Here is a 19,457-nt window from a genome sequence, read left to right on the forward strand (position 1 = left end):
CGCTCGGGTGCAGCTCCGCCCGGCGCTCCGGGATCAGGCCCCGGGCTGCGCTCGCGGGCTTGGTGGGGGCGCGGCCGACTCGCGGGCTGGGGAGGAGAGGGCTGCCGGGGAGAGGCCCGCCCACGCGGAGCGCCCCGGGCCGGCGGGCAGGGAACCCCCGGGAAAGGCAGGTAGAACTAGGGCCGGCTCGTGGGTTGCGAGGCCAGCACCCTGCTTCAGCTACAGGGGACTCTCACCTGCTTGAACATGGCTGTTTTCCGGTGTTGGGCGCCTCTTGAGGGCTGCCGTCGGTGGTCCTGGAGGGTGGGTCAATGGTGACCTCTCCCCTTTCCCTGGGTGCTAAATGACTTCTTGCCGCCCCCAGGAACTTTAGCTTTTCCGCACCGACAGAGTTGGGAGAATCTTCTGGGCAGACCTGGGGCGGAGGAAGAGAGAAGTGTCTGCCCCAGTGGGGACGATGGAGGGGAAGGTGTCACTGTCAGCCCCATTGGCTCTCCGACTTTGGCCAAGTTGCTCCATCTATGTGCCCCAGTTTCTCTATCTTTGCAATGGGAATAACACCAGTGCACTCATCTCGGTGGTTGTAGGGACGAAATAAGTTAATGAGAGTGAAGACTTAGAAAAGCGCCGGCAGCATACAGCAAATGCTGATCACCATGGACTGATTGATGGTCGTTTTTAAAATCAGAAGGTAAAGTTGAGTCTTCATTTCCTGTAAAGAAAGTGGCCACCACTTACTAACCCATACTCCCTCCCCGCTAAGAGGTCTGAGGGACTGAAAAGAGAATTATAAAATTCAGGACCAAGAACTCCCTGTGCACCGCCTCTCTGCATTAATAACTTTTTCTTCCCTCCCAGCTGGGCCCCCTGAGGCAGGGTCCAAGCCGGAAGGGCCCTTAGAAGCCATCGTGCCCATTTCTGAGAAAGGAAGGTCGAGTCTCAGAAAAGGGAAAGGTTAGCCTGAGGTCAGGCAGTAACTTTTTCTTCCCTCCCAGCTGGGCCCCCTGAGGCAGGGTCCAAGCCGGAAGGGCCCTTAGAAGCCATCGTGCCCATTTCTGAGAAAGGAAGGTCGAGTCTCAGAAAAGGGAAAGGTTAGCCTGAGGTCAGGCAGTAAGTTAGGGCAGAGCTGGGATAGGATCCTACCTGGTCTGACTCCTGGAATGGGCTTGTCTGGCCTGCACTGGGAACAGTCAGGAGGGGCTGGGGGCGGGACCTGGACGATTCTCAGGCCCTGTTACAATATCCCAGTGGTATGGGCACTGTTTCCTCCACATTACAGATGAGTAAACTAAGGTTTGAACCACAGGGAGAGGGACTTGCCCTGCATTACAAAGTGCCAGAGCTCCAACTTGGGCCCACCTGACCCTACACAGGGTTCTTTCCATGTGATCCCACCGCCACGGTGCTCGCTGTGGCCTGGCTGGCCATGACACTCAGGGCTGGCCATTCTTGTGTGGAGGGTCCTTGCAGTTTTTCAGATCCTCTTTCCTGAGTTTCCAGAGAGGCCTCTGGTTCCCTTGGGGGCTTAAGGGGCTCCTCTATATGTTCACAGAGACAGAAGAGAAAGGGAATGCTTGGGGTTTTCCTTTTTTTTTTTTTTTTTTCAAATCAGTACAGCCGAAGGACACCCCTCTAGAAACGGCTGTGGTCAAGGCTGGATGGGCCTGGCTTTATTTCTAAACTTGCCTCCTTCCCTTCCCCAGATTGGTCAACTATAAAATGGCCCCGGGGCTCCCCAGGGTGGAGTGGGAGGCAGGCAGCTTCTCTCCAGCCTGCAAGGTGGAGTCTGGGTGTGTATTTGGGGAGGGGGGTGGAGATCATCTGTATCCGGGCCCAGTCCTGCCTGTCATGGTCTCTGAGCTGCAGAGCAAGCCCTGGAGACTGGCTCATTGTGCCCATGGAGAGAAGGGAATGCTTAGGCGGAGAGCCAGAGCAGCCCCAGAGCTCCTAGTGCAGGCGCTGGGACCACCCCCCTGGCAGAGCTGTGCTGATAAGCTTCCAGCAAGCTCTGGTTCTGGGTGAGGGAAGAGTTGGAGCAGCTGCCTTCAAGTCCTTGTGTTCCACGGAGGCTCTGGACATGTGAGGAGTGGGGGCAGGGGGCGCTGCTCTTCCCGTTTTGCAAATGAGGATACTGAGATACAGGAAAGTGACCGACTTGCTCAAGGTCTTGTACCTTGGAGGGGAATAGTTGGGATTCATTCCATAAGTCCTTATTGAGCACCTACTGTGTGCTGAGCATCATTCTAGGTGCTGAGTACTCGTGGGGTTGACAGTCTGGAGGGGTAGTGGACCATAAATAAAACTTAAAGCATCCTAGAAAACAAGGGCCTAGTAAGAAATAAAGCAGGGCAGCAGGAAGGCATGTTGGGAAGGGCTGCTGTTTAGAATCAGGTGTCCGCAAGGGCCACTCTGGGAAGGTGCCCTTTAAGTAAAGACAGAAAGGAGGCAGGGAAGGGGGTTCCAAGTGGAAGAAGTAGCAAGAGCAGAGGCCCCACATTGCCTGGTGTGTATCCAGAGAAATGGGGGGGGGGAGTAATGGAGAGATGAGGATTGGGGGATCACAGCAGGTAAGATTGAGAGGTCATGAGGGGCAGGTGGTACCGGGACCACAGAAGCCACCGAGGACTTGGCTTTGACTCTGAGTGAGGTGCGCGCCTGGGAAGGTCCTGGGCTCCTTCCAGCAGCTCCCAGGGGCAGGACAGGAGCAGGGTGGTGGCTACTGCGCTAGTCTGGACATCGTGAGTGGGGCTGGGGAGGAATGGCCTGGTCCCGGACGGATGTAAAAGGACCCGTGGGTAGAGCATGAGATGATGCTGGAGGTCAGGCTTGTCCCCCACGTGCAAGTTCTGAAACACCAGCTTGTGCATCACCATTTCCTAGATGGGAAGACCAGGGCACACAGCCAGTAGGCATCGATGCCAGAATTGAGCCCCCATCCCTGGCAGGTCCCTTCCTTGACTTTCCCTCTCCCCTCCCAGCTGGGACCGAGTTTCCCACATGCTGCAGGTAGGAGGGTCATCTGGGGGTCCTAGAATCCTGGTGCTTTCCACATGCTTCCTGACCCCCATTTTGTAGATGGGAAAACTGAGTCCCCAGAGAGCTAGTAGGTACCTCTGACCTCCCTCAGCACCCCCAAAGGCAACAGGGCTGAAAGGAAAGCAATTAATCTCGTGGCAATCAGATCTCCAACCTGGATGTGAGCCCCCTACACGACCCCACGTTGCCACCCCACAGCATCCCGTGATGCCCGCGAGAGCAGTGTTCCTGAGCAGGGCGGGCGGGAGAGGATGCCTGTTTTGGTGAGAGGACTAACCCAGTGTGTGGACGGACTTGCCTGGGGAGCCCCCAGGCTCTGGCCTTATGTGCTCCTGGCTGTGCTGGCTTCAGCCCCTCGCACTTCTCCAGGTCACAGCCCTGATGTCCAACGCGCCTCACGCCACAGATATGTAGCCCCTCCCCCAGCCAACCTCTGTGTGTGCAGATGCTCAGAAAAGCCAGACAGGTGCTTCTTGGACCTGAGCCCCCCCCCCCCGCCCCCCCAGCTCCAGCACCCACTTGTCTTAGGCTCTCAGAGAGAGCAGAGGGCCTGGGTTCCGGCTTTGCCTCTGCTTCGGTTTCCTGGTCTATACAATGGGTGTTTGGATTCTCCGGCCCCCAACTCAGGGCCGGTTCGGGCAGAGCAGGGATGGTGGCTCTCCCAAAAGATCCCACATCTCCAACCCTGAATCCCGGATCCTCCTCCCTCCCTGCCAAGGAAGACGGTTTCTCAGTGACTGCCTCCTCTGATCACTTCCCTGGGACCCCAGTCCTCAGTGGGGCCGGGTGGAGGGTGCTGGAGTGGAGACACCCAGGGCAGGGCCCCATTAGCCGAACAGCTGTAACTCTCCTTGAAACTAGTTACAGTTTGTGATCTCGATGTGCTTCTGTGGTCCAGGAGGGCGGGTACCGACTGTCCCAAGCGGGAGAGGGAAGGTCTTGGACACAGAGGTGTCAGAACTGGCCTGAGGTCACCTGGCAGAGCTGGGACTGGAACTCAGGGCCCCACCCTGCCCGGGGCTTGTTCCTGTGGCCCCCACTGGGGAGCACTGACCCCCTTTCTAGTGTGGCTTGAAGTTCTTGACAGCTTCTGGGACCTGGCCCAGAGAAGGGTCTAGGGTCCGAGCAAGTGACAAGAACAGTTCAACAAAGGCTGGGGGGTCCAAGCTGGGTGTGTGTGAGGAGCCGCAAGGCCAGTGTGGCTGGACCAGGGCCCTCCCCCCCCACCCGCCAGAGGAGAGATGGGCTCCAGTGGGCGGAGGCAGGGAAGCCAGCGAGGCAGCCGGAAGGGGGTGCCTGTGGACATGTGAGCGCTGGCCAGATTCCAGGCACATTTTGAAGGTTATGTCCATGGATCTGCTGAAGGATCAGATCAGAGTTCGAGAGCAAGGCAGGGCACAGAGGACTCTGAGGATCTTGGCCTGAGCCGCAGGAAGGTGGCCGTTTTCTGGGGCTCTCAGGTGTCCGGTGTGGGTGGTTGGGACCAGGTGACCTTTGCTGCCCCTCTAAGGTTGAGGTGCCAGGCCAGGGGCCAGGAGCCCCAAGACTGTCCACGAGGGATCTCTGGTTCCTCCGCAGCCTAGAGTGCTGTGTCTGGCCAGTGGGTGAGTTCAGTACAGAGCTTTTTCCCTCACACGCAGCCCACCCACGTTGGTGACCCCAGATGCCTTTTTGTACCTCTTTCTGGTAGAAAACTCTCATAAGTGAACTCAGCCCCACGTGCTGCCAGGCTGTGTTTCTGCCTCTTGGAGCCTCGGTCTCCCCATCTGTAAATGGGGCTCTAAGAATCTTACATTTTGTAAGACTGGTGAGGATTAGTGTCTGGAGAGAGCTGAGCACAGGGCTGCCCGTGGCAGGGCCCCACAGACGTGAGCTGCCTTTCATCTCCCGGAAGGCTGGCCTGGGAAAGCCAGGACCCCGAAGCGCCTTCCTTCTGCTCTCCCTCCTTCATACAGGTTCACCCTCACCCGCAGCCACTGGTCTGAGAATATTCCAACTCAGGGCCTTTGCACATGCTGTTCTTACCACCTGGACAGCTCAGCCCACGCATCTCCTTTTGGATGGTTTGCCTCCTCCAGGGGTTTGCTCAAAAGAGGGCTCCCTATACACTCTGTTGAAAATGGTAGGCCTTCTTCCCTCTTTGCTGTGTTCCAACCTCTCACCTCAAGTCGTCTCTTATAGTGTTTGTTTATCTGTCTTCCTCCACAAAGGCAGGGTCAGTCCACTTTCTTCACTGCTGCATGCATAGCATTCAAAACCCTGCCTGACACAGAGTAGGCCCTCCATGAGGTTGGGGCTAATTAAATGGCCAGGCAGGCAGACAGCTCTTCCAGTGACTGGTGACCAGCTCGGGCCCCAGATAGCCTCCTGGCCTCTGCTCTCCTGTACAGGGTGTGTGGGAGTAACTCCGACCGAGTCCTGCACTCCACAGCTGGGGCAGGTGGAGGCCACGGCTGGCCCTCGGCCTCGGCTCAGCCGGCAGAGCCGCTGCTGGGACTCAGGGAGATGTTGGGGGTCTGGAGGTGTGGGGAGGAGGCAGGACGGGGGCCACCGTCACCGGGGCTGAGAAGGGGAAAGGGCATTCCAGGCAGAAGGAACTGCTGAGGCAGAGGCCCTGAGGCAGGAGGTAGGAGGCATGTTGAGGTTGAGGTGGGGCAGGAAGAGAACGGGGCGGAGCCTCCGAGGCCTGGGTGGCAGTTTCACCAGGCACTGTGGTACTTGGGTCTCAAGCTTAGTTTCCCCATCCGGAAATGGGAAGATGAATCGTAGCCTCCCTCCTGAAAGCCTCCCCATGGGATCCGACCCTGCTGCGGTGTCCGACTTGCTGCGAGATCCTGGTCTGGTCGTTTCTATCTCTTGGCCCATCAGCCCTCCACACCCGCCATAGACCGGGAGCCCAGACAGCACTTAGGCACGGATTCTCTCGGATGCTGTAAAGTTAAAGCATATGAAAGACGATTCACTTTTAAAAATTAAAAAGATAGGGGCATCTGGGTGGCTCAGTGGGTTGAGCGTCCGAAAGCCCCACATTGGGCTCTCTGCTATCAACACAGAGCCGGCTTTGAATCTTCTGTCTCCTCCCCTCACTGCCCTTCCCCTGCTTATGCTCTCTCCCTCTCAAAAATAAAATTTTAAAAACATTTTAAGAATTAGAGAAAGACACTTGGCACTGACATATTTTCTTTTAGGGCCAGTGAATTGTGTTTTCTGACCTCTGGGCCTTTACATTGACTGCACCCTCTGCCTGTCCCTCCCTCAAGCACCCCCTCAACTCAGAGGTTTTCTTGGAGGGATCTCCCCAGACTGCCCCCCCAGCTAAATGGCCCCATCTCGCCCCCAACCCACTTTACCTTTTCCTTCGCACACTTTAAACTGCCTGAAATTATAAACCGTGGAGTTCTCCCCAACTCCTCTTTCTCTCAGTTACCACATCCGGGTCATCCGCACATTCTGCCGGCTATGCCTGCAAAACACCATCAGAGTGTGATCCCTTCTTGCACCCCCTGCCGCCACCGGGTCTGCGTCCCCCTCATCACTCACCTGGACCAGTGCGGCAGCCACCTCAGCCCACCTCAGCCCTCTCCCTGCTCCTGCCCCGGGTCTGTTCTCCAGGCCACCAGGTGGATTCCATGAAGTCACGAGTCACCACCTGCCCCTCCTATGGCTCACAGCGATTTAAGAGGCTGTGCGGACCCGGTCCTGTCTCCTCCCTATCCTCACCTTCCCCCGCTTTGCCTACATTGCTCCAGCCGCCCCAGCCTCCTCACTGTCTCTCAGACACACCAGACCCACTCCTGCCTCGCCTTTGCGCCGGCTGTTCCCTCTGCTGAAACACTGTTCCCCCAGACGTCCCACGACTGACTCGCTCTGCTCCTTCCTGTCCCTACTGAGCACTCCCTCTGCCCTACCCCCTGCCACGTGACACATTAACTTGCTTTGCTTGTTTATTCTCTGTCTCCCCTTCCAGTCGGTTCCAAAGGGGCAGAGCCGTTTGTCTGGCTTGCGTGTGGGTGAGTCCCAGTATCAGAAAAAAGGCCTGGGGCTCAGTGAACACGTGCTGAGTGGAGCGGATGGACACGTGGTTGAGCGCAGTGGGACTGATAGGACGGCTCGGGGGGTGGGAGGGTGCGTGGCTAGGGCGGCTGCATAGGTCGGTGGACGGTGGTGTGCTGAGACTGCTTATAACAGCACAGGCTCCCGTGGGGCTTGCTGTGCTCTAGGCGCTCCTCGAAGCATGTTGTAGAAACGGCCTCATTTAGTCTCCCACATACGAGGAGTGCTTTCTTATATCCCCACTTCATGGATGAGGAAACTGAGGCACAGAGAGGTTATTCAGCATCCAGCTCCAGCAGCACGGCTCCACACGCCCGTCCCTCCACCGCTTGCCTGAATCAGGCCCCAAGAGTCCCCACAGCCTCACTGTTCACCACCCTCCCTCCGCAGGATGTCACGACCGGGCCGTCCTGCTCTATGAGTACGTGGGCAAGCGGATCGTGGACCTGCAGCACACCGAGGTCCCCGACGCCTACCGCGGGCGTGGCATTGCCAAGCACCTCGCCAAGGTAGGGTGGGCGGAGGGTGAAGGGTGGGGCGAGGGTGCCACCCCTGGGCTCGGCTAACCCATGGCCTCCAGGAGCTGATCTGGGCCTGTGTCTTGGCCAGAGTACAGACGGGTGCCCCCTTCCCGCCAGCAGGTTACAGTTGGGAGTATGCAAGGGTCAGGCAGCACGGGTTGCCCTCCCCTCCCCAAGCTCCTCTGGCGGGGGTGTGCGTGCAGTTCGGGGGTGCATGCAGAGTTCCTTAGGGCTAAACCTCCTGGCCACTGATGCCTGCCGTCTGTCAGGAGCGTGCCAGCCGGGGCCCCCGCACCCACCATGTAATCCATAGGTGCTCAGTAAATGCTTAATGAACGAGTGGACTAATGAACGTTCAAGTACATTGGCTTGTGCCCCAACCCCCGACCCCAGACCCGACATGCCAACAAAGCCCCTCAAACCCCAGGCCAGCCTGAGAGCACGTTCGGGTCCCATGTGGGGAATCGCAGCCTGGAACAGAATGGCCTTCCGTTCGTTCTCCTGAGGGCGGCTCTGGGCCCACGTTGCCTCTGCCTGCTCTTCCCACCTCCACCCCACCCGAGCCTAGTTGCTGACCAGGGCCCGCAGCTGGTGCCTGAGTCTTTCAGACACAGCTGTCTACTTCCTTTAAGTGGGACAAGCTGCGAGCCGGTGGCAGGGGCGGGGGTGTCGGGAGAGCTGCCCCCTGTTACCAAGGAGGAAACTCCGGGAGCTACTGACTGGGGTAGAGGGGAGGTGGGCCGTGAAGCAGGATGCACCCCTCCCTTGTGGCCTTGGCTGGCCATGGGACCTGCTGGCGGCTCCGTCAGAGACTCCCCCGAGCTGTGCCTGCCGAGGGCACCAAGGTGTTTGCCGTATGGCCTCTGACTTGTACCTTCTTGGGCCTTCAGTTTCTTTTTCTGTGAAATGGGAGCAAAGACTGGAATCTTGTCTCTCGAGGGTGTCAGGTAGTGAGTACTGAGATGGGCTGTGGACAGTGAGATGCCCCAAGGCCTGCTTGGGCGTGTGGGGCGGAGGGTTACGTTGGCCACACAGGCACGGGGTGCCTGGCGGGCGCTCAGTACATGCTGTCCCCCCTCATCAGACCAGCCAGCCCCACCCGGGCTGTCCTCCACTTTGTTTCAGCAAACGTTTATTAATCCCCAGCTGTGTGCAGCATCCTGCCAGGGGCCAGAGGCAGGGGATGCACCAGACATGTGCTCGCCCTCCGTCTCGTGGGTTCATTGCTGCAAACAACCATAGCCACAGGTGAAGGCCACACACTGGCACGCTCATCGCCTCCCCCACTGTTGGCTTTGGGAGCCCTGTAAACTAGGCACGACCTCTGCTGGGTGCAGGGAGCCCTGGGGCGCCCCGACCCAGCCTGACAGTGAGGTTCAAGAAGGATGCATCAAATGAGTGGCCACGTGGAGATGAGGGGAAAGGCGCTATAGGCGGCAGGTGCCTTGGGAGCACAGAGGCCCTGAGCTCGGATGGGCATGTGCGTTGGGTGGCAGGCGTCGTGGTGGCAGGACAGAGGGTGGGGGGGACAGGTACGGCAGGCCGCGGTGCGGCTCAGTGTCTGCCTGATGCTGTTCATAAGCACAGAGCTGTGTCCTCCCGGGGTGGTTTTGAGCACGGCCTCTGGATCCAGTCCTGGCCTGTTCATTGTGGTGCTGTGTGGCCTTGGGCAATTTCCCAAAGCGTTCTGCCTCAGTTTCCCCACCTGGAAGAGGAGGGATGTGGCAACACCTCCCCACTTCCGTGGCAGACCAGGTAGAGCCTCAGCCAGGGCAGCCAGCTCCCGCCCCGGGGGTGGGGGGCAAGGGGCCCAAGAAGCGTGGGGTGTGGGCTCCAGGCACTGACCACCTTTCTCTCTGTCCCGGCTGCCAGGCTGCTCTGGACTTCGTGGTGGAGGAGGACCTGAGGGCCCATCTCACGTGCTGGTACATCCAGAAGTATGTCAAGGAGAACCCCCTGCCGCAGTACCTGGAGCGCCTGCAGCCATAACCCCGGCCCCGCAGGGCGGGAGCCCTCCGTGCCAGACCTCTCCCCGCGGCCTTCGCCCTGGCCCTCCACGTGCTCTCAGGAAACCCGGCCCCCGCGGGGGACAGACTCAGAGTTATTTTTGTAAGGACACTCAGCTGTGGCCCGTGGAGGCTGCTGGCCGGGGATGGGCAGTGGTCCAGCCACCCCGGTAGAGGGGTGGCCAGGTCGCCAAGGGCCCGGCCACTCCCCCTCCACAGACGCTGGCTGGCTTCTCAGAAGGCCTCCGCAGCCGTTTGCGGGCGGGCCTCCTGCCAGGACCGGAGTGCGCTCAGGGGTGTCCCCGTGGCCAGTCTGGGGCCCACCTGCTGTTCCCAGCTCTGTGATTGGCAGCAGGGCCAGTGTGGGGCCCCCTCTGCCACCACCTAGGTCTGTGTCCTTTCTGCAGATGAGGAGGGTGTCCCCTGAGTGGAGAGGAGCAATAAGAAACCTCGTGTGCCAACTTCCCGGGGGCGTAGCACCCAGCCACGGCTGCCACCAGCACCGCCCCTCCTCTTCCTCGAGCTCATGTGCCCTGGCTCTGGGGGGGCAGGCCAAGGCGAAGGGCGAGCCTCCCTCATGTGCAAAGCCCTGAATGGGTGCACACGTGAGCACACATGCACACACACACACGCACGCACGCACACACGCATACGTGCGCACACACAGGACACTGTGCAGGGCTGTACATCAGCGGAGGGAGCGCTGGGTGTTCTCTCCGTCGTACCCGTTCCCTTCACTCCTTGCCCCCTGGTCTGTCAGCTCTGCAGGAAATCGACACCCCCTCACCCTCCTCTGCTCCCCACAACCTCCCCGGCCCTGTGGCTGCCCTCCCCGTTTGGCCCGTCTGCCTGAAGCCAGCTCCAAGTGTGGCCTGAGCACCCAGCACTGGGAAGCCCCCCTTCACCGGCCTCTTGGCCACCTGTCTCTTTCTCAGAGACGACTCTTATTGAAGCTCGAGTAGGAGGGAGGCAAACTGTCCTCCAGAAACCGTCCTCACCACCCAGTGGGAAGAGACATTGCTGTGGAGGGATTTCCTTCGTGGCAGCTGGATATCAGAGCATCTTTTCTCTTTCGTGGCAAGCTGGTGGCCGGGCACATTCTGTGGCCTGGCTGGAATTCCAGGGTCCCTCCCAGACCAACTTCGCTGGCCTGGGAGGTGCACACCAGCACCCTTTGTTCTGCTGGCCTTGTGAGCTGGGTAGGGCTCTGGGTCCTGATCTGTGCCCTACTTCCCACAACGTCAAATCCATGCTGCTCCTCTGTGGGGCTGAGGGGAGACCCTGGGGTCAGAGTCCCTTTGGGGCTGAGATGTCAGTTAACAGCACATCTGGAGGGGTATTCTGTCCCCCCTAGGCCTCTGGCTGGGGGTGGGCTTGGGGAGGTGTGTGTGCTGGGGGTACCAGTTGCCACGGTGACCCCTCCCTTTTCTCTGGCTTACCATGGCATCCATTGGCCTGTGGTCACCTTTTCCACTCACCTCTTCGCTTCCAGTCTGCACCAAGCTCACCACCATCACTACGGCCACTCAGGGGCCCAGCTCAGACATTGCACAGACACCTTCGTACCCAGCGGCAGGAACATCTAGATCAGCAGGCGCACAGAGGCCTGACAGCCTGCCCACTGGGGGTCCCTGAGCCCCAGAGAGGCACTGTCGTTAGCATCCCCCACCCACTCCACACGCCAGCCCCCAGCCCCGCCCTGGCCTCCAAGAATTCCCTGAGTGCTGAGGACAGCCCTCACTTTCCCACCATGCTCCTTAGCTCTGTTTGCCAAGGGCTATCGTGAGGACCCAGAGAAGCCCCCTGGCCTCTGCTGTGCTGGGGGGGGGGGTCCCTGGGGAGGAAGAACTGTGGCAGGAAGCAGGCCCGGCTGCCGGTTCCCCTCCAAGGCTCTGGGTATCATCCCTGGTGCAGTTTGAGGAAGGAGCAGGTCGTAGGATCTGGGCCTTCTCCCTCTGACTCCTGCAGCCGTGGGGTTAGGGGTCCCCTCCCACTCCCTACCCGCACGTGCTTTCTCAAGGTCAAGCACAGACTCAGTCATAAAATCTCCTCCCCAGTAGCTTCAGCAAGCTGCTGCCACCTCCCTCGATGGCCTGCAGGGTGATGTGAGTACCAGGAGGGCACCTGGCTCCCCGGGGCCTCCCGGCCCATCCATGGGAGGGTGCCCTGCAGCAGTGACAGAGCCCAGGGCAAGCAGGGCATACAGGAGCAGAGAGCCGGGTGGCATCAAGAGAGAGCAGCCCTGTTCCAGTCCCCAGTGTGTCCCAGCCCGAACCTGTGTTCCTACAGCAGGTGACATGCCACACTGGCCAGCACACACACGAAACACTTAGTACTTGAACCAGGAGAAATACAGGGTCTCGGGGGCCTTGTACAGCCCCAGGCCCAGGAACAGCTTGTCCCCACTTCCCGCAGGAGCGACCCGGAGCCTCTTCAACTCTGGCTGCCTTAAAGTACCATTGCCCCCATGCAGGGGTGCAGCTGCAGGGCCAGCCCGGCTCTCAGTCTTCAGCAGAGCCTCAAAGCTGCAACAGCCTGCTCTCTGAGGCTGGGACCCTGGTCTGAAGCAGATGCGGGCCCNCCGCAGAGTTCTGGGAGCCCTTGTCAGGAGGCAGGTCACATGGGCCAGTTCCTGCACCACCCTGCAGGGGCCGGGGAAGCTCGGGGATCCCACCTGGGTCCCCCTTCCAGCAGATTGTCCCCAAAGGCTCTGCGCTCTCCTGCCGCGTCTCACTTTGTGGGTTTTTCTTGCCCGGTGAAAATAGGGGGTAACTCATGTGCCTTTCTGACTCAGGACCTGTTCCAGGTGGTGTCTGGGCCAAGGCTGGTCTCCAGACGAACTCCCTTTTGTTATTTTTCGAACTCCTGAACAGATTGCATGGCATTCATTTCAATAAACGGTGTGACGTGGCGTGTGGGCCCCGACTGCAGATGCAGCACAGCGGTGCTCACAGGTGGGGGGGGTGCAGCTCTCCACCATCTTGCACCTTCCCCGTGGCAATCTGATTGTTGGCCGCTTTCTACTGGTGGGGAAACAGGTTCGGGGGCCATGGGGTGGGAGGAAGGAAGGAAGGGAGAAGGCAGGCTTGGCAGGTGCTCTCCATTCTGTCCCTGGTCCCTGGTGTTCAGCCACAGCAAAGCCCCGTTTTCGGGTGGGGAACACAAGGCTGTGACAGGCACCCAGGCTTGGCCAAGGCCTTCTGGCAAGACAGCGGTAGCGTCAGGATCTGGGGGCTTTGTCATCTTTTTTCATGCGGCAGCTCCCAGCTCCTGAGGCCACAGCCGTGCTCTCAGCAAGGCCAGTGGGGCAGCTGGACGGGGGTTACCAGGAAGAGACCCTGAGTTGCTGTCCTGTTGCACCAGCTACTGGCCTTAGGGACGGCCCCCTCCCCGCTAAGAGCCTTGTCCTGAGGAAGTCCTGGTCCAGTGCCGTGGGTCCATGGTGTAAGCCATGCATAGTGCTCGAGGGCTGTGTGGCCATGTTATGTGTATGTCCCACTCTCAACCCACGACCCCGTGGCCTGGGGAGGGCGGGACCACAGTCACCAGGCCCTTCAAAGTCTCGTCACAGCCATGCCGTGAGATCCCAGTTCTTAGGCCTGTTTTACAGATGAGGAAACTGAGGCTTAGAGGGGGGGAATCACTAGGCTGCGGCCCACATAGCTAGAGAGCAGGGGGGACCAGGATCCACACTTAGTTCCCATCCTCCTCCTAAGATGCTGCTGTTTGTGTGTTGTGAGCTTGTTCTTTAGGTGACAAATGGTATCCAAGGCCAGTATGCAGATAACTCTTATGGCGGCTTCTCTGCTCATTTGGAAGGATGAGGTGGGTTCCATCTCGAGGTACAAGGTGCATCGCTAATCAGGGGGGCCCAGTGGGCGTGAGAAGACACCACATGCAGCTAGGGCATGACGGGAAATATGAGGGAGCGTCCAAGCGTTCGATCATGTTGTCCTTTCCACAGTTCAGGATTCTTGAATTTGCTTGAGTCCACCCGCATGTCCCCTGTGCCATTCTCGGGACCGGCTCCTTCCAAGTCAGCGCCCTTAAGTGCACATCGGAGTCTGGCGTGGCTGTGAACGCGACTTGCACCCTGCAAGACCCAGTCCCGGGTTCTGTTTGCAGTCGTATCTGGCCAACAGCTACGGGACATTAAGAGGGGCTTTTCTGGCCCCAGGGATGCTCTGCGGTTTTGTGCCCGCGCCTTGAGCCGAGCCCACATTTCCCGCTGACTTCCGTGTAGCCCCGGCTGGCTGCCAGCCCGCACCAGATCATGCAGGGACTGGGGACAGCAGCTGGTGGGGCTCCAGGCTGTGCCTTCTGGAGGTGCCTCAACCCCTTACCTGAAATGTGTGACACGTGTGCTGCGAGCTTCCAGAGCCCACTTCTCCCGCCCCCGGGGCAGCAAAGTCACACATGTGCTGTTGCGACGCCGGGGCTTGTGATCAAGCTTGGTCCCCGTGTTAGTGGACCGATCCTTGGAGGCCATCGGCCCTCCCAAGAACAGCAGTCAGTGGAGAGTCAGGAAAACGGAAACTGCTCCAGGTGCTTCAACCAGAGGGGATTTTGTGCAGGGACTGGTTACCAAACCCTGAGAAGGAGGAGAGGAGCAAGCCAGAAGATGACTGAGGGACCCAAAGAGCAGTAAGGGCGGGAACCTACCTGGTGTGAGCCATGAGCATACGTGCCCGCAGGTCCCTGCTGCCACCGCTGCTAAAACACCCCCCAAATCCAGAAACTCTGCCTTCTAGTGCAGCTCACAGCAGGGAGGGAGAACCCAGCTTGTAATACATCTGTCTCTGAAGCATTGCTGTCTGTTATACTAATAACACATTGACTCACACACAGGTCCAGTCTGGTCAGGCATTTAGATTTGTTGCTGAGGTTTATGGGTAGTCATCAAAGGGATATAAGGGAAGTGCCATGTTCATTTTTATTTTATTTATTTTAGAGAGAGAGAGAGAGAGCAAGTAGGGGAGGGGCAGAGAGAGGAGGAGACACAGAATCCGAAGCAGGCTCCAGGTTCTGAGCTGTCAGCACAGAGCCCGACACGGGGCTTGAACTCACGAACCACGAGATCATGACCTGAGCCGAAGTCAGGCGCTTAACCGACCAAGCCCCCCAGGCGCCCCCACTGTGTTCATATGCAGTGTGGACGAGGAGTTAAGGTGAAGGCTGTGGGCAGCAAGGCAGCCTAGGAGGGCAGGGCAGACCCTAGGCCACAACGGGAGCAGGCAGACTGAGAAGTGAGTGGCTTTGGGATGTTTGAGTAACAGGTCCCAGAATCCCACAGCCAACAAGTGACAGGGTCAGGATTCAAACTGGGATCTGTCTGGGTCGAAGAGGGCCCTGTGTGTGTGTGCGTGTGTGTGTGTGTGAGTGTGTGTGTGTACACATGGCCCCCAGATGCCATCCCCACTGCAGCCAGCCTAGGCCAGGACCCAACATCCCTCACCAGACCTTCTGGTTTCCCGGCCACTCTTTGGCCCCCTGTGGGCTGCTCTCCACACAGTAGCCCGCAAGCTCTTTCTAAAACCTCAGTCAGATCACTTCTCTGTCCTGCTCCAAACAGTCCAGTGCCCTCTCGCTGCACTAAGGGTACCATCTGAGGGAACCGAAGGCGGCCCCTGCTCAGCCGTGTCCCTCAAGTTCCTCACAGCTAAGCTGCACTGACCTCGTGTCTATTCTTCAGATCCTTCGAGCTTGCTCCTGCCTCAGGGCCTTTGTACTTCTCTTCCCTCTACCTGAAATCTTCCTCCAGATATTACCATAATTTAACCTTCCTTGTCATTTAGATTTGTTGTAAATAGACATGCATTCAGCTGCTGGGAAAACCCAAGTCACAGTGGCGTGTCATTTGTTGTATGTATTAGAAAGTCGGGGTGGCTCAGTCGGTTAAGCGTCCGACTTTGGCTCAGGTCACGATCTTGCAGTTCATGGGTTCGAGCCCCATGTCGGGCTCTGCGCTGACAGCTAGCTCAGAGTCTGGAGCCTGCTTCAGATTCTATATCTTCCTCTCTCTGACCCTCCGCTGCTCTGCTCTCTCTCTCAGAAATAAATACAACATTAAAAAAATTTTAAAAAAGAAAGTCTGGAGGGTGATGGTCTGGGGCTTGCCCGGTGGTGCTATGATGGTCTCGAAGGCCCAGGCTCTTTCTGTCCTCTTACATCTCCTTCGTATGTTGGCTTTTGCCCTCCTGACTGTTGCTTCATGGTCACAAAATGGCTCCCGTACCTCCAGGTATCACAGCCACATTCTAGGCAAGAGGAAAGGTGGATGCTGCCTTTCCTGACCTCCCCATCTAATGGTGCCTCCCAGGACATCCCTAACCTCGTTTGCCCCATCTTATTCTAATCCTGTATCACTATTGGGGGTTTTCTTCCTCGTGTCCTTGCTTGTTGACCAACTCTTGCCACTGAAATAAAAGCTCGCAGAGAGCAGGACTCCACAGCCTTGGGCATTGCCAACCCCCCACTGCGGCAGGGTCTGGAGTACAGGGATGCCTGTTGCATGAAGAAATAATTAAGTCCCCTCTAGGTGCCATAGTCAGGACTCAAACCCAGACCTCCCACCTCAGGGGCCTGGACATTTCACTGAGTGTCCCTGGGACCCTCTCTGTGAGGAATCCAGGCAGCCCAGTCCATTTGCGGCTTCCAGGCAAATGAACAAGGAGCCTGTGTTTTCAGGCCTGGAGAGAGAGAGAGAGAGAGAGAGAGAGAGAGAGAAATCTCCCCCCACCCCCCACTGGGATTTGGAGAGTGCTCCTTACTCATAGTATGAGGCTTTATTTCCTCAAAGGTGGCTGGCCAGCAAGGTGGCCCTGGGTCGTGCGGAGTCCGGAGTTAAATGGCAACCTCTCCCCACAGGGGCAAGTGCCTCCCTTTTCGAGGGAGCTTTAGGGGAGTGACAATATCTAACTAGAATTTAATAACCTTTTTTGGTTGTTTTTATTGTATTTATTTTTGCAAGGTCCTGCATGTGATACAGGCATTCCATGTAGGTAGTCATATAGCATTTCCCCTTTAAATCAGTATGTTTTGGTGCTCACAGAGGGAACCCGTCCAATCTTCCTTGTGATTTCCAACTTCTTTCAGCCTGGAAGTTGGCAACGGTCACCGCAGAGCACAGGGCCTTGTTACGTTTGGTGGCCTCAGTCCAAACTGGGCAACAGTGTGTTCTGGGCAGAGTTGTGTCCCCCCAAATTCATATGTTGAGGTCCTGTACCTCAGAATGTGACTGTATTTGGAGCTATTCTGTAAAGAGGCAAGTGAAGGGAGGTGAGATCATATGGGTGGCCCTCACCCGATCTGACTGGCCAGATGAAATCTGGATCCACAAGGAGACACTAGGCGTGTGTGTGTGTGTGTGTGTGTGTGTACACGTGCACGTGCTCAGGGGTCATGGGAGAACCAGTCTGTAGTACTTTGCTGTGGCAGCCCTAGCGAATGAACACAGAGTATGTTCCAGTGTCCTGTGAATATAAACTACATTGCTCCCCTCTCCCTGCCATCCCCCAGTGCCAGCCTGGCTGTGAAATCAATATATGAACGGCTGTCTCACCTACGTCACGCTCCTGAGGGAGGCACATACTATACAATGCACTGGGAAAAGGTATTATTATTATCAAACCATCTTGGCCCTGTTTGCCCAGGACCTCCTCACAGTAACAGTGGAATTCCCATCGGGCGCCTGGGTAGCTCAGTTGGTTAAGCGTCTGACTCTTGGTTTCGGCTCAGGTCCTGATAACACAGTTCGTGGGATCAAGCCCTACACTGGGCTCTGCGGTGACAGCATGGAGCCTGCTTGGGATTCTCTCTCTCTCCCTCTCTCTCTGTGTCTCCACCTCCCCTACTCACATGGCCGTGTGCTCTGTCTAAATACATGAATGAACTTAAAAAAATAACCGCACTGGAATTCCCATGTCACACTCTGGTACCCTTGCTCCGTTTGCTCCAGCCCTGAATGGGGGGCTGGCCAAGGGGGCTGAAGGAAGGCAGCGGCCTCGTCCATTTACTCTTCTGTTTCCGGGGCCTTTTCACAAGCTGGTACAGAGCAGGTGCTCAGCAAGGATTAGGTGACAAATGAGCAAGTGATATGCCTCCTATGAGTCTCCACAACCGCTAAGCAGGCTCACCACTCATGCTGACCGCTATCAGCCTCCACCATGGAGGACACTAAGATAAATTAGGAGCAATCTGTGCCTGTCCCAGACTTGCTCTGTGGAATTGCGGCAACTGTTTTATCTTAACGGCTGTGTCCTGGGGCTTCCCTAAGGGTGTGGTTTGTGCACACACACCAGGGCCTTTTCCGCATCTGACCTGGGATGACTGAGGCTCCCCAGGAACATCCTGGAAGGACACTGGCCCGTTGCAGTTGGGCTACCAACTGGGCTTTTGCAGCAGTGAGCACAGGTAGGCCAGCTCCCGCCTCACCGGGTGGACAGCGTCGGCCAACAGGAGTTTAGGAAGGGGTATTTTCAGCTGCCCACTGTGCTGTAATCAGGTCACAGCAGCGTTAAGCAAAGCCATTTTATCCTGCTCGTGCAGTCTGTGGGTCAGGAATCCAGACAGGGCACAGCATGGAGGCCTTCTCTGTCCCTCCGTGTCTGGGGCCTCCACGGGGGTGGCGTGAAGAGCATGCTGATGACGCTTCAGGAAAACAGCCCTTGCTGGTGGGAGCAGAGGGTGGTCGGGTCATATTTGTCAAAGTGACAAGTGCCCACGCCCTTTGAGCCAGCAAGTTCCCTTTAGGAAATTATCCCACAGGAAGACATGCACACAGGCACTAGGAAGTTGTGCAAGCGCACATACCGCAGCCCTCTCGGAAACAGTAAAGACTATGGGGAGGCTGGCTAATAAAGGCACGGTACAGCTAAACATGGAACGCCGCGTTCTGGTAAAACAAAGTGGTGTGTGCTGAGTGACCTCCATGATAATAGTGGGGAGAGAAACCAAGTCCCAGAGCTGTATGTGTGTCATGCATGCTGTGGGGCAAAGGAAACAGTTGTTTTGAATAGACGTACACCCTTGCCTAGGTCTGGACGATCCGCAGACACAGAAGAAAGGTACCAGCAATAGCTTCAGAAGGCATTAAGGACGAGGTGTTGGGAAGACGGGATACGGCTTAGTTTCACTGTGTATTGTTTTGCAATTTGAATTTGATAGCATGTGAATATATCATCCATTCAGAATTACCATTCTATTAATTTTTTAAAATATTTATTTATTTTTGAGAGAGACACACACACAGAATCCGAAGCAGGCTCCAGGCTCCGAGCTGTCCACCCAGAGCCCAACACGGGGCTCCAACTCATGAACTGTGAGATCATGACCTGAGCTGAAGTTGGACGCTTAACCGACGGAGTCACCCAGGTGCCCCCAAATTCTATTTTAAAAATGCTCATTTTTGATGCTTCTCATCAGAAGTTCAAACCTTCACATAAAAATATTACACTAACGATATTCCTGTTTGCCTTCCCCGAGTGCCTACTGTGTATTATGAAGCAGCTGCACAGGGTGAATTTGTTGAACGCGTCTTTGTTTCCCCTCTTTGGTACAGCGGTGTGCAGTGGCTGGTGTTGGTATGGTGCCTGCGGTTTCTATCCCGCACTAGCCTTTTTAGGCTCTTCTTTGTGGCTGGGACTGGGAGCACAAACTAGTTTTCCCAGATGCTTGGGTCAAGTGACCCTGCCTCTGGGAGGTGCTAGTGGGGCTTCAGAAGACAGGAGGGAGAGAGAAGCCATCCCAGCCCAGGATTCTGGTGGCCCCTCAGGCCGTGGTGGTGACAGCAGCTGTGTGTCAGTGCCCCCCCCCCCCCCCCCGGGGGGGGTGCTGCCCCTCT

At 57.4% G+C, this 19,457-nt stretch overlaps 1 protein-coding gene across 1 annotated transcript; it reads left to right on the plus strand.

Moving 5' to 3' along the window:
• The first annotated feature begins 6,495 nt into the window (after positions 1-6,495).
• Positions 6,496-12,192, plus strand: NATD1 (N-acetyltransferase domain containing 1). The gene is made up of 3 exons (XM_077746689.1): positions 6,496-6,589; positions 7,480-7,598; positions 9,483-12,192. Exons 1-3 carry the CDS (start codon positions 6,496-6,498, stop codon positions 9,597-9,599), a joined length of 330 nt encoding a protein of 109 aa, XP_077602815.1. The 3' UTR covers positions 9,600-12,192.
• The last annotated feature ends 7,265 nt before the right edge of the window (positions 12,193-19,457 follow it).

This window comes from Crocuta crocuta, unplaced genomic scaffold (assembly GCF_008692635.1).
Source record: "Crocuta crocuta isolate KB4526 unplaced genomic scaffold, BGI_CrCroc_1.0 scaffold139, whole genome shotgun sequence".
Lineage (NCBI taxonomy): Eukaryota > Metazoa > Chordata > Mammalia > Carnivora > Hyaenidae > Crocuta > Crocuta crocuta.